General features: G+C 40.2%; 1 protein-coding gene across 3 annotated transcripts in view; it reads right to left on the bottom strand.

The window, feature by feature from the left end:
• ttyh1 (tweety family member 1) overlaps positions 1–15,044 on the bottom strand; it is a 71,017-nt gene that overhangs the window by 24,087 nt on the left and 31,886 nt on the right. For all 3 annotated transcript variants that reach the window (XM_034174636.1, XM_034174635.1, XM_034174634.1), the window contains 4 exons: positions 9,780–9,891; positions 5,790–6,127; positions 3,762–3,857; positions 3,597–3,669 (listed from right to left, as the gene is read on the bottom strand). In XM_034174636.1, coding sequence (XP_034030527.1) covers positions 3,597–3,669; positions 3,762–3,857; positions 5,790–6,127; positions 9,780–9,891 — 619 coding nt within the window. The remainder of the gene's footprint in view (positions 1–3,596; positions 3,670–3,761; positions 3,858–5,789; positions 6,128–9,779; positions 9,892–15,044) is intronic.

The raw sequence follows: 15,044 nt of genomic DNA on the forward strand, positions 1-15,044 counted from the left end.
CGGGTATGTAGGAAGGAATATTATAGTAACATATTATATAATAACAAAAACAATATTAAAGGAATATGGGATATATTAAATAGCATTATCAAAAATGGTAATAAAAAACAGAGTTACCCTCAGTATTTCATTGATAATAATGTCAAGAAGGAAAATAAGGATGAGGTAGTCAACGGTTTTAATAATTTTTTTGTAAATATTGGACCAAGCTTGGCAGAAAAAATTCCCGATTCCCAACCTGAGGATTGGGATAATAATCTCATAGAAAGAAATCCCTGTTCAATGTTCCTCACAGCAGTGGATGGAAATGAAATTATAGACATTGTGAATAATTGTAAATATAAAACATCTACCGATTTAAATGAAATTGATATGGTGGTGGTAAAACAGGTCATTGAATGGATTGTAGAACCATTAACATACATCTGTAACTTATCATTTCAAACCGGTAAATTTCCCAATCAAATGAAAATAGCTAAGGTTGTGCCGCTGTATAAGACTGGGGATAGACACCACTTCACAAATTATAGACCTGTTTCTTTGCTTCCACAATTTTCCAAATTATTAGAAAAGTTATTCAATAATAGATTAGACAAATTCATAAATAAACATAAATTACTTACTGATAGTCAATATGGATTCAGAGCACATAGTTCAACATCACTTGCATTAATAGAATCAGTTGAGGAGATTACAATAGACCATAGACCACAAATTACATTCAGTTGGAATATTTATAGACCTTAAAAAGGCTTTTGATACAATTAATCATGACATATTAATCAATAAACTTGAACAGTATGGGATTAGGGGGTTGGTGTTGCACTGGGTGAGAAGCTACTTAAGTAACAGAAAACAGTTTGTGAAGTTGGAGGAATATACATCATCATGCTTGGACAATGCTTGTGGCGTCCCACAGGGGCAGTATTGGGTCCAAAACTGTTTCTAATTTATATAAATGATATTGTCAATGTTTCCAAAATATTAAAATTAGTATTATTTGCAGATGACACAAGCATTTTTTGTTCAGGGGGGGATTTGCAGGAGTTACTGAGGAGGATCAGTATAGAAATGGGAAAATTGAAAATATGGTTTGACAGAAACAAATTATCATTAAACTTAAGTAAAACAAAATACATGTTATTTGGCTATTGTAATACAGACATACAGGTTCAGTTACAAGTCGAGGGGGTAGATATTGAAAGGGTACATGAAAATAAGTTTCTGGGGGTGATAATAGATGATAAGATAAACTGGAAGACTCATATAAAACATACACAAAGTAAACTGTCAAGAAGCATTTCAGTTCTAAACAAAGCGAAACATATTCTGGACCACAACTCACTCCGCATTCTTTACTGCTCACTGGTTTTACCATATTTACAGTACTGTGCAGAGGTATGGGGTAATACTTATAAAGGTACAACACAATCACTATCAGTAATGCAGAAAAGAGCTATAAGAATTATTCATAATACTGGCTATAGAGATCATACAAATCCACTATTTTTACAATCCAAATTCTTAAAATTCACAGACTTGGTTCATTTTCAAACAGTACAAATTGTGTATAAAGCAATAAACAATTTACTTCCAGCAAATATTAAAAATATGTTTTTTAACAGATCAGGGGATTACAGTCTGAGGGGGAAATTTAATTTAAAGCATCAGTGGGCACGAACAACATTAAAAGGTTTCTGTATTTCTGTCTGTGGGGTGAGGATGTGGAACAGATTGGGAGTGGGGCTCAAGCAATGTCCAAGCATGAACCAGTTCAAACAGAGGTACAAAAATATGTTTTTTTCTGGGTATAGGGAGGAGGAAGGGTAATGAGGGTTAGGGTGTTTTTGTTTTTTGCTTCGGCTTGTAAATATATAGTATTTTGTATGTAAGTAGGTATGTGTAGGTGTATATTTATGTTTGTGTATATATATGTGTATATATGTATATGTGTATATATGTGTATGTATATGTGTATGTATGTTGATGTGTGTATGTATATATGTATGTGTATGTGTATATATATGTATATATATATATATTGATATCGGTTTAGGTGTGTAGGAATCTATGTGTATATGTGGCAAAGGGTATTACTGGTTGTGGGGAAGAAGGGGTAGGGATAAATAAGCTGATGCTTCACCCTACCCCTTTTCGGACATGTTGGGTACACAGTAGGAACTTTTTTGTTGTTGTCTTTACTGATCTATCTTGTAATTGTTGTTGTATCAAATGTTCGAAATAAACAGTTTTCATTCATTCATTCATTCATTCGTAGTTTTCACAGTAAAAACAAAAAACAACTTTTTTCTGTTTGAATTTTATGTTTCTGTGTGAATTTAGATTCATTATGTTAATACAGTATGTCAGAATGAGAGAAAAACTGTAAAGTCACATGGGTGAGGTTGTGCTGAAAACAATGACACCAACCAAGGCAAAGTAAACAGTTTTTTCTGTTGTTGTTTTTAAGGTAAATTATGAAGGTAAAACCAAAAGTAGTCAAAAAGGGCCAATTATACCCTGGATACCAGAGGGTTAAGATGCTTTTTGGAAATGGGACCCTGAAATGCATGTTTCTATGGTGCAGCCACAAACACGCTCAGCCTGAGTTCACCCCCACCAGAAGAGGGAGTGAGAACCACACACAGAGACCCTGGGACTGATGGGAAACAGGATGGCCCAGGACTGGGTCAAGTGGGCCGGCACACAGCTGGCCCCATTGTTTCCCTGTCAGTAGTCAGGGACAGAGCGGCTCTGTGCTGGGACATCTCCTGCCAGCTCCACATGACACTGAGACTCAAAGCAGCAGCGTAGAAAAACAGCCTCCCTTTAACCCGCTTACACAGTCCAGTCAAGACTGAAAAACAGCACGACCCTTCCCACATCTGTCCCCCAAAAACATGACAGGACAAACTTAAATAATGACAGTCCTCTGTGTGGTGCAATAAAACACTAATTTGTTCCACACAAATATCACAGTAATTCCAAACACGGCTGGACTGTGTCCCGTCGAACGCGGCCCACTGGCAGCCCTGTGCGAGTGGTGTTGAAAGCACCGCCGGACTTTTAGCTGAACATTGTTCAGCAGCATGTTAGCGAATTTTTACTCTCACAGGATTACACTCTCACTCAGACGTGTACACACATTCTGAGGCCCCTGGAGGCTCTCTCTCTCTCTCTCTCTCTCTCTCTCTCTGAAGGCACTTCTGTTCATCTTCTATCTCTCCTCCTCGAAGCCAAACGCCCACATGCTGGTGAACGCGCTTACATGAAGCACACATGAAAACACGTTGAACGCACTCATGCACACTCTCATTGAATCTTTAATCTCTGCCCCATTTTCCTGCCTTTTTGGTCGTCTGCCATGACTTCAGCATTCCCTAGGAGGCAGGTCTTTTCACAGTTTAGCACAAGTGCAGAAATCACAGAGAGACAGCGAGAGAGAGCAAGAACTTTGGCCAGCTTTCCGGCCTCAGCCTCCGAAAGCTCTCTTCCCTCAGAGACAATCCCTGCCGTGACAATCCCATTCAGTTCCCGTTCCTGCACCTTCCCTCTAAACCTGCACGTTGCCTCTAAAATTTGCTGCATGCACTCACCACGACAGTGGCCGTCTCCAAGCCCAGAGAACCCCAGCTCAGGAACAGAGCCAGCCAAGCCAGCAGAGTCATCCTATGGGGGGGAAACGCCACATGCATGTCACCAGTCGTGCACAGCGTGGTTTATGTCTGAACGTGCATGAGCGAAGATGTGCGTGTACTCACAGGATGAGGAGCCATCGGGCCTGCTTGGCGAGTCCCAGCAGGATAAACAGACACACAATGAGGTCAAGCAGCAGCAGCAACACGTATGACAGCCATCTACAATGACCACATGCCCCAAGGTCAAAGGTTAAATCCTTTCATGTCATGCACACAGGAAAACAATCGAGTACTGAGGTGAAATTCATATCTTGTAGTGTTCTGGCATAAAAATAGAGAAATGGAAAATAAATATGCATAGTGTTTACATGCAGTAATACCAGAGTCAGGGGCAGATCCAGAGGGGAAGCAAGAGGGGGCACCCCCCCATGGACCAAATGAACCCTCTATTCAGCAACAATTGACTCAGCTAGATACATCTTTTTACCAGAGCATGATTTAGCAAAGTGTAGCAAGGATGTTCACATTTTTAGCCACAGACATTTCAAATGTTCTGCGTTATTTGTCATCATAACATCACAATATCACATTCAACACTGTACAATAAAAGTTCAAATTAATTTATAAAACAGTTATAAAGTAGAAAAGATACTTTATAACTGTTTTATAAATTAATTTGAACTTTTATTGTACAGTGTTGAATGTGATATTATGATGTTATGATGACAAATAACGCAGAACATTTGAAATGTCTGTGGCTAAAAATGTGGTTGTATTTTGTGGTAAAAATGTGTGCCAAAATGCAGAAAATGGCACCTAAAAATTTAAAGTTTTCTGGAGAGACCCCCACCCACCCCCTTAGTCACATCTTACTCGTTCACAAATCCACACTCCTTCCTTTACAAAGTCACAAATCTGCCTGTGTTTCCTGGAGCTCATCTGCATGAGCTGTCTCAGGTTTGGAACTGGGTGCTGCCAAACAGCGGACGACCCCTCAGCAATGCACCAGACACCATCCTCCAAAGACAAGACCCTTTGTGCTCTCCTGTGGTTTCTACTTATCAGGAGATAAAGCTCCAAAAGGCTTTCCCCCATCCCCTTCTTAATGTGCACTACCGCCCAGTGGAAGGCAGTGGCAGAGTTACTCCTACGGAGAGCGGAAACGAGAATCTTTCTTTTTTCGTCTTGGAGCTGTGCTATGTGCTTTTATGGCAGCGGAACCGCCAATCTTGCAGCCAACCCCCAAAAAGGATTAACTGCAGACTGGAGGACCAGATGTAGAACGAGGCCCAGGGTACACACACAAAATACATGGCAACAAATTAGATAAAAGAAAATGCATGAAAACATAAATAAATAAATAGAAAACGTAAAAGCATGATGGTTGTTGACTCCCAAGGAGTTCATCCTCCCTTTGACAGGTCTCGTTTTTCATCCTGTCATGCCACCCTCCTCACCAGTGCAAGTGCTCGTGTGCGAGCTGGATTAGACATCAACCAATCATCCACACAGCAGGTTGTACTGGGTTCCAGTGTAACCAGTGTGAGGACCAATGCTGACACTGACCTGACATTATTAATAAATAATAATAATAATAGTAGTAGTACATAGACTAGCGTTTTCATCCCAGATATGTTTTTGGTGCTTTGTGAGACATGCTAGTGGCCTTGGCTGTTACCACACCTAAGGTTTGAAAATTAAATAAACTAATACAATTAAACTTCAAAATAAAAATTCACTACTGTCTAACAGAAACTTTTCAATTGCAGAGAATTTACCAATTTCCATAGCAGACCAAACGTGTCCCACAAGCCCCACATCAAGTAGCCATGGTTGCAAAAGACAAAGACAGAGAAGTCTATTTTGATTGTTTGGGGGGATCCTTCCCATAGACCTGTGTGGATTTGTGACCATTTGATTGAGATTTACAAAATACTTGCAGTGAAATAACCAGAAATGTATATATTTCTCTGATTCAGTACATTTGACAAATAAATAATTGAAGATCAAATTAAGTTGATGATTGGTTGTCTGTCATCCAACTATTTGTTCCCATTCTATTGCTGCCTTTCTATTTCAAGATGACTTGTACCAACTGACAGGAGACAAAGTTGAACAGACCGTCTACCTGCTGCTGGAGTCCTCTCTCACCTGTAGTCCTCATTGACCATCAGAGCAGTTGCTACCAAGCCGGGTGAGAAGGGGCTGGGCATCAAACTGCTAATCGGCACCACAGTAGGAGCCACTGAGGGCGGCACTGGGGTCAGAGGGATGATTGATTCCCCACTAGTATTGCTATCATTCCCCAGCCCCGCCTCAACACTGGGTCGGGCCACGGAGATAGATGAGAGAAGGTTGATGACGTTCGCCGATAACCTTCGGCAGTTCCGCGTTGACACCAGGAAGGGTTTACTGCCAGTAAAGAGCTCCTCCATTGTGGTGAGTGGGCTGGAGATAGAGAGCTGCAGACCAGTAACTGTGTCTGAAATCTGGGGAGGAAGTCAGAGAGTGGAGTAAGTGGGATGGAAACCAATAAAGAAGATGGCACTTCAAAAAAAAAACAAAACGTGGTTTTCTTAGAGTGGGTTTATCGCAGAAATGGATGATTGATGATGTGGTTGGGTCTGCTAATGCATGAGCCTCATAGTAGTTTGTGCAGTTCAAGTGCCGATCAGGCTTTCAAATACCTGCACTTGATTTAAAATGGTCAGCTTTCCCATCTCCAAATATTTGATGTTACCACAAGCAAAGTGGAATGCCTACTTCATCTCCATGAGTTTTTAAACTTAAAACTATGATTAAGAGATCATTTACTTTAAATTTCTTTGCTGCATCAGACAAAAGTTTGGTCAAAAGTTTACATACTTTGTATTTGCCTTTTAATTGCCTCAGTTGAATCACGTGATGAGAACAGCCTTTTACAAACTTATTTTTGTACTGGAATTTTGTCCCATTCCTCCTGGCAGAACTTGTTTATGTCAGCCGTGTTTGCAGAATCCCTTAAGGTGCACTGACGCGAGCATGCCTGAGACTCACGCAATAGCACGAACATGGTCGTGATGATCCCACCCGCTGTGTTCACAACTGGATGCCGTTCTTTGTTCTACCGGCTGCCACGCGCTGTGCGCTGGACGTTGTGTATATAAAACAATTATTTTGTGGCAGATTAATCTTTTTTTTTCTGCAAAGTGGCTGTTGAAAACAGCTCTAATCAATTCCTGAATCCCAGAGGAGGCTGCAACCGGAGTTGTTCGTGCGCAGAAAGCATTTTGAGTCGTCTAAAAAGGTAATTATTTGTCTTGTTTACATTGTCATGGCTTGGTAAAACAGTTGTGTGTTCTTTCCTTCTTGTGTGTAGCTGTTAAAGTATGTTTATAACAGATTTAACTTCTTGTTATAATCCTTCAGACGAGCTGTGCTCTGATGCGATCCGCTGAGGTCACCACTCGCTGTTTACTTCTTGTTGACTCCACTTGACGAGCTGCACATCGTGTTGGAGATTAGATCATGCCACATAGCACGACATTTGTGTGTGAAAGATTTTCTGAACATTTCAAAATTCTCTGTGCACAACAACATGCAACAGCGCCCCTCTGGCGTCCTGTCTGCACCCGTTAAAGATGAGTTTACGCTCCAGCACGACACAGGTCATGATTTGTTGTGAAGCAAAGGCATGCTTGTGTGGGCCTTTACTCGGACACACGGTTGGGAAGGGGTTCTCTGAATTAAGAGCTTCACAGTTTCCTCCCTACATAGTGCTGATTATTCTGGCTTGCTTTTTTTCTTATCTGACCAGAGAACATTCTTCTAAAACAATGGTTTCCAAACAAAAAAAAAAACTCTAAACACTGTTAACCAAAAAAAGAAGAAAGTGAAAAAAGGATAAAGAAAACATTGTTAGCTAACATTCCAGGTGCAAAATGGATACATTTTTAGTGCGTACCAGTGAGAAGACAGAGTTTGGGGCATCCAAAAAAAGAAGAAATGAGAGGACAGTCTCGTTTGCTCCTATCCACAGTGCATCGCTGCATCAGCTGCCTGTGTGCGTCAGAGACCCAGACTCATTGCTCGCACTAAACAAAAGGTGAGACTAAATGAGAGACTAAATATGTATAAAAGTTTAATTAATATTATTTACGTTAAAATGTGTTAGTTATTTCAAAGACGTTTAAAAACAAACAAATGTTTAAATGTTAAAAAGTTTAAAATATGACAAAAGTTAAAAACAGAAGAACAAAAAGTTTTTTTAAAAACACGTTTAAAATGTCTGAAAAGGGTGTAGAATGTGTGAAAGAACAGACAGTTCTTTAAAAATATATTTAAAATGTTTACAAGGGTGATTCTTTAACTACGGGCACTATTGGCCTTGTAAATGTAATTTCCACCACACCATTGACTTACAATATAAAGCGCCTTGGGGCAACTGTTTGTTGTGATTTGGCGCTATATACATGTGCTCTGATGTCACTGTTTATCTCCATAGAAACTACCCAAACAATCTTTCATACAAACTGTTTAGGGACATTACAGTGTTGTGGTGGAAATTACGGCAATAGTGTGGGACAACTACATTTTGTTTAAAAAAATCACAACAGTTGTATGACATTGAATACCCCAATTATGTTTTGATTATTTTACTGATATTTTATTCAGAGATATTTTAAAACGTTAGAAAAAACGTTTCTTTACCATTCATTTTTATCATTGAAGATCAAAAGTCTGGGTGTGGGACAAGCACAAAACGGCAATATTTGCATATAATGATGCTGAAAAAAGGTGAAAAAGTCATCATAGACTACTACAACAAATTTCTTAACACACTTTCATTGTAAAGATAACTATAAAAGTGTGAAATTTCCCCTTTTTTCTGTTTTTCATACAATATGATCAAAGGACATAATAAGTGCCCGTAGTCTAAGAATCACCCACAAAGTCTGTAAAATGTGTAAATGCATAGACAGTTACTTAAAAACACATAAATATATTAAAAATGTGTTTAACATGTAAAAGAATAAAAGGAAACACACGAAAATGTTGCAACTGTGCGTATGTGCGTCGGTGGGGGTTGTTCTCTGAGGGGGGGCTCACTCTCCCACACTTTGAAAACCCCTGCTTTAAATAAAGCAACTGTTGCATCCACTTAACTCCTAATTATGTCAATTAGCCAATCAGAAACTTCCAAAAAAGTTACATAAATTTCTGAAATCTTCAAGAATGTTCCATACGGTCAAAACATTCTTTCATTTTGATGTATATGAACCTTTGAATCACTGAAATTTTGACGTAGTGAAAAATAAATTTCTGTTTTAACAATTACGTTTAAAATTTTATATGTTAATAAAATAGATATAAGATCAACTTTATTTATCCCAAAGGAAATTATTTCGCCAGAGTACAGAAACGGTAAACAGCAAACAGTGAACAAAGTTTTTGTTTTTTTTTACAATATGTACAACCAATTTATTCTAAATAACTGAATAAATCTGTTTGTTATGTATTCATCCTGCAGAAGGGGGGGGAGGAATTATACAGTCTGATTACCACAAGTAGGAAAGACCTCCTGTGGCGTTCTGCGGTGCACCTCTGTGGTCTCAGTGTACGACTAAAGGTGCTCTGTGCCCAGTGTGGCATGCAGGGGGTGGGAGGTGTTGTCCAGCATGCTGAGCAGCTTCCTCAGCATCCTCCTCTCTGACACCTCTACCACAGACGCCAGCTCAACCCCCATGACAGACCCAGCTCTCCTGATGAGGGGATTGAAGGAATGAGCCTGTGCATTTCGCACTTAAAGCTGCCGAATGTAGCTGCAATATTGTAAATGGCTTAATGTGAGTTTTGTTCTGTATTGTGTAGAGTTGGAGGAGACAGTGTTTGACAATTATGTAAATTAATGGCCTCAAGTGCATATCATTTTCCCATCATCTTTCACAGAGCAGCGTGACACGCAAACTATCTGAATGCAGGGGACTCAACATAACACAAAAGTTTGCATCTGTTTTTTTTTTTTTTAAATCGATCAGCAGACCACATGGGAGCCTGATCAGACTGTCTGCGTCTGTCTCGCTTCCAGACATGCAAACACAAACAGCGTGAAGCAGAGTGGCTATCCTGTATGACATTTTGCTTGCAGAGCGCAGCACTCACCAGCAGATCGATGGAAGCCAGCGTATAATTGGCTGTGAGAAGAGATGAGGTCAACTGATACATCCCATCATTAGCCTCACTGTTGCCATAGAAACCAATGCCTATGGCAACACTGGAAGAGAGGAAACAAAAAAACATGGTGGGAGGGTGCACGTCTGTGTGTGTATGTGAGAACAAGCAGGGGATAGAACAGAATAACAGATCCACGTACGTAATGTTTAATTTAGTGTGTATGTACATCATAAATGAATGTAACAAGGAGCGAGGGTGTGATACTTGTGCTCGCAAGATGAATACCTCAAACAGCACAGCACGGGGGAGGAATAAACAGACAAAGAAAAAAATGCAGACTCTGTATTCGAATGTTTAGCTTGTGCAAGGAAAATATTCAAAATGTTAAACACAAAGGCGTGTTTACACATCTTTCTGTTATTCACATATTCAGATTAAGGCTGGGGCCAGATGTTCATCAAATCCCTGCAAACCCGAGAGGAATGGTACAACCCAATCTCCCACAAAGTATGTGACCCAGATTAGAAAGCAGGGGGAAATGGTGGAATGTGTCTGTGCATTTTACATTTAAAGCTGCCGAATGTAGCTGCATTTATTGCAAAGTCAATTTTTTTTTTTTTGCTTTGAAGTCATTTGGGTTTGAGATGAAAAGATGTTGAAATGAAGGTTTCTAGATGTGCAAACCAACACAGAACATTGCAATTTTTAGTCCAAACACCCCAATTTTGAGGACAGCAAAACTACCGCAACAGATAAATCTCAAAATAACTTAATAGTTTGATTACATATTACTTGCTTGCATCAAGGCTGCAACTCACTGACTTCATCGTGTTGTCGGTTTAGTCTTTGGTCCTGCTTTTCCACCATTTTACAGCAGCCTCATGAAGAGTTTGCCCTTCCCATGGGCGTTCTCCGCTCAGTCTCCTCAGGAGATGAAATTCTGCTCAGTTATGGAGTTCTGTTTAAAAGGAGGTTTAAAAAATGCGACCAGTTGGTGGAACATGGCATCTGTTTCAGTTAACCTATGTTCCAGCCCCACTTACACTATGAGGTCTTATTTATGTAGAAGTGTTTCGAATCATGATGAAAGCAATGTGTACACATTCGTATTCTTTTTGCTAGAGTTATAAATCTGTGCACAAGTATGACTTGCCTTTGTAAAGCTCAATCATTATGAAATTGTACCCATGTGCATAAGGCTGCTGTCCACTCCCATCTTTAGCCATGAACGGCTATAGGTACACTCAGAGCAGTGCCTTCACACAGCACATGGAGAACAACACAGCAATGAATAAAGCAAAATAAGCTGAGTTTCAGTGATAAAGCCATCAGAGACAAATTTGTTTCATTTGTTGGTCTCAATTCTGGAATCACTATCAAAAGGGAAATGACTGAATGGGAAAAGTTACAGACGTGATAACCTCATGCACAGCTCCCACTACTTGTAGCACCCATAATCCACAAAACAAGTTAAAAAAATCAATAATATTAATAAGAAGACTGATCAAATTTAGCAAACAGTCAAGAATTGATATTGCAGTTGACGGTAATAATATTGTAATAAGAAGAAATGCAATGCATTTTACTTTAAATTCTGTCTCACGTTATGATTTCTACTTTAGTTTATCAGGTTCGACTTGCTCTGAAAAACTTGTACACGCATGATCTGAATTATACACGAGGTATGCATCTTCTCTCATTCTTCCTTTATAAATTCCAGTTCAGGTGTGGGAGAAGACTTACAGTTTTAGTGTGTACACATCGCTAATAAACTGCTCAACATCACTAATACGGCTCAATAGATGATTCACATACGAGCTCGTTGCTCTACAGACAGTTTGCTGCAATGCGACAAAACACTGTCGACTGGGGTGAAAACATTGAGTGCTGCACAGTTCAGTTCATACATCTGTTGTAACAATGAAAATGATGATTGAGAAGAACTCTAGTCAACCGCCAGTGCTCTCTGGCCAAGTAGACTGGTTCAACGCAACGCACAAAGATCTGCATTGGGAGAAGTGGAGAATTTCAGGTTTGCAGTGGCTGGTCTGTTCGAGCCGCATACAGCCAAGTCTAAGTAACTGGAGTAGCCAAACATTTCTAATTACCTGGTCAACAGTTCTTCTACACATACCAAACAAACCCTGAAAGCTTACATTCATATAAGTATTTTACTCCTGGATTTGTCAGCAGCTAGAATCCTTAGCATCGGTAGCTTTTTAACTTTTCCCTCAAGGGGCGGGGAAACATGGATTATGGGTTTTGAGATTTTTAATATTTATTTATTTATTTATTAGAATTTTTAATGCATTGGAGATACTTACTTACAGTGTTTTTTAAGAATCATTCTTATAGACCTATAGTATGGACATGTTGACCCACCCTATGCATTGCTCCCGTACTGGTGCACTTACAGTGACTGAATGGGGAATGCACCCTCACCATGAATGTCCATTCTTAAGGTGTTTGTGCTTTTTCCTCGTCTTTGTGTGTGTTGAATGTACTGTATAAGTACAGTTGTGCTCAAACGTTTACATACCCTGGCAAAAGTTTAGGGGGGGTTTTTTGTGGCCATTTTTCAGAGAATATGAATGATAACACAAAAACTTTGTTTCATTCATGGTTAGTGGTTGGGTGAAGCCATTTATTGTCAAAGAACTGTGCTTACTCTTTTGAAATCATAATGACAACACAAACTACCCAAATGACCCTGATCAAAAGTTTACATACTCCTTTTCTTAATACCGTGTGTTGCCCCCTTTAACATGAATGACAGCTTGCAGTCTTTTGTGGTAGCTGTGGACGACTCTCTGATGGCAAAGCTGCCACTGAATATGTTTTGGACTTTATTTACATTAATTACGAAGAAATGCAAACAGTATGGCACTTTATGGTAAATCTGCATGGAGTAGACAGTTAACAAAAACTGAGTGACTGTGCAAGAAGGAGAAGCGTGAGGAAAGCCACCAAGACAACTCAGGAAAAGTTATGGGCTTATGTGGCTGTGATTGGAGAAATTGTGCACAGTGCAAGCTTTGCAATTTGCATCACTACTCTTAGCTTCATAGTGGAGAAGAGCAGAGAAGGATTTTCTTTCACCAAACAGATCAAATCCAGGCTTGCATCTCAGATGTACCTTCTGGCAATTTGTAGCTAAACTTTCAGGTGTTCTGTTTAAGAAAATCCTCCTCTATACCACTTCATACCACTAAGGTCAGAACAGAACGGGGAAAGAGGGCTTTTAAATTCGCCGCGCCCTTCACCTGGAACAACTTACAAAATGACCTGAAACTTCAGGAGCTGGTCTCTTTAAACACTTTTAAAGCACTACTACAAGACTTGGAGGCTGAAACATCGGTCTGTAGATGCTTGGACAGATTATCACATGATGGTTATTTTTAACATGTTTCATGAGTATCAATGTATGTTTTATCCTGTTTGTCTCTTTTGCTGCCTGTCTTGGCCAGGACTCTCTTGGAAAAGAGATTTTCAATCTCAATGAGCTTTTCCTGGTTAAATAAAGGTTTGAATGAATAATAAAGATGGACAACTGGTGATACAAAATGCAAAGCTTGCACTGTGCATAATTTCTCTAATCACAGCCACGTAAGCCTATAACTTCTTCTGAGTTGTCTGGGTGTCTTGGTGGCTTTCCTCACTCTTCTACTTCAGTTTTTGAGAACTGTCTACTCCATGCAGATTTACCATAGAGTGCCATATTGTTTGTATTTCTTTGTAATTGATGTAAATAAAGTCCAAAACATATTCAGTGGCAGCTTTACCATCAGAGAGCCTCATACACAACTACCACAAAAGACTCCAAGCTGTCATTGATGTTAAAGGGGGCAATACACAGTATTAAGCACAGGGGTATGTAAACTTTTGATCAGGTTCATTTGGGTAGTTTGTGTTGTCATTATGATTTCAAAAGAGTAAACAGTTGTTTGACAATAAATGGCTTCACCCAACCACTAACCGTGAGTTTAAAAAAGTTTTTGTGTTATTGTTCAGATTCTCTGAAAAATGGCCCCAAAAAATAAATAAATAAATAAAATTAAAAAAATCTGCCAGGGTATGTAAACTTTTGAGCACAACTGTATGTGTCTTGAGCTACGGGGTGTTTAAATTTCCTTTTAGATCATTAAAGTATCTATCTATCTATATAAGTAATGTTGTCATAAGAGCAAAGGTGCATAGATCTGCAACTACTTACTGCTAATCTGTTGCATGTAGATAAATTTTCACTGATATTTTGTGATGAGTCTTTGTATATGAACGAATGGAGAAAGTATTTTACATTTTTACATAAATAAAAAAGTTGGTTAATGTTCCTGCCTGGCCATCAAAAAACTTCTGCCATAAAATCTATTATTTATTATAACGATTTACAATCACAATAGCACATAAATTTAGACTAAGTATTTGCTATCCATCCATCCATCCATTTTCTTCCGCTTTATCCGGAGTCGGTCGCGGGGGCAGCAGCTCAAGCAAAGCCGGCCAGACCTCCCGATCCACACACACCTCCCCCAGCTCCTCCGGGGGAACCCCAAGGCGTTTCCAAGCCAGCCGAGAGATGTAGTCCCTCCAGCGTGTCCGGGGTCTTCCCCGGGGCCTCCTCCCAATGGGACGCGCCCGGAACACCTCTCCAGCAAGGCGTCCAGATGGCATCCGGAAAAGATGCCCGAGCCAACTCAACTGACTTCTTTCGACGTGGAGGAGCAGCGGCTCGACTCCGAGCTCCTCCCGAGTGACCGAGCTCCTTACCCCATCTCCAAGGAAGCGCCCAGCCACCCTGCGGAGGAAACTCATCTCTGCCGCTTGTACTCGCGATCTCATTCTTTCGGTCATGAGCCAAATCTCATGACCATAGGTGAGGATCGGAACGTAGATCGATCGGTAAATCGAGAGCTTTGCCCCCCTACTCAGCCCTCTCTTCACCACGACGGTCCGATACAGCGACCGCATCACTGCAGATGCTGCACCGATCCGTCTATCGATCTCACGCTCCATCCTTCTCTCACTCGTGAACAAGACCCCGAGATACTTAAACTCCTCCACTTGAGGCAAGGACACTCCACCAACCTGAAGAGGGCAAACCACCTTTTTCCGGTCAAGAACCATGGCCTCGGATTTGGAGGTGCTGATTTTCATCCCGGACGCCTCACACTCGGCTGCAAACCGCCCCAGTGCACGCTGAAGGTCTTGATTTGACGAAGCCAACAGAACCACATCGTCCGCAAACAACAGAGA

Source organism: Thalassophryne amazonica, chromosome 7, assembly GCF_902500255.1.
Source record: "Thalassophryne amazonica chromosome 7, fThaAma1.1, whole genome shotgun sequence".
Classification (NCBI taxonomy): domain Eukaryota; kingdom Metazoa; phylum Chordata; class Actinopteri; order Batrachoidiformes; family Batrachoididae; genus Thalassophryne; species Thalassophryne amazonica.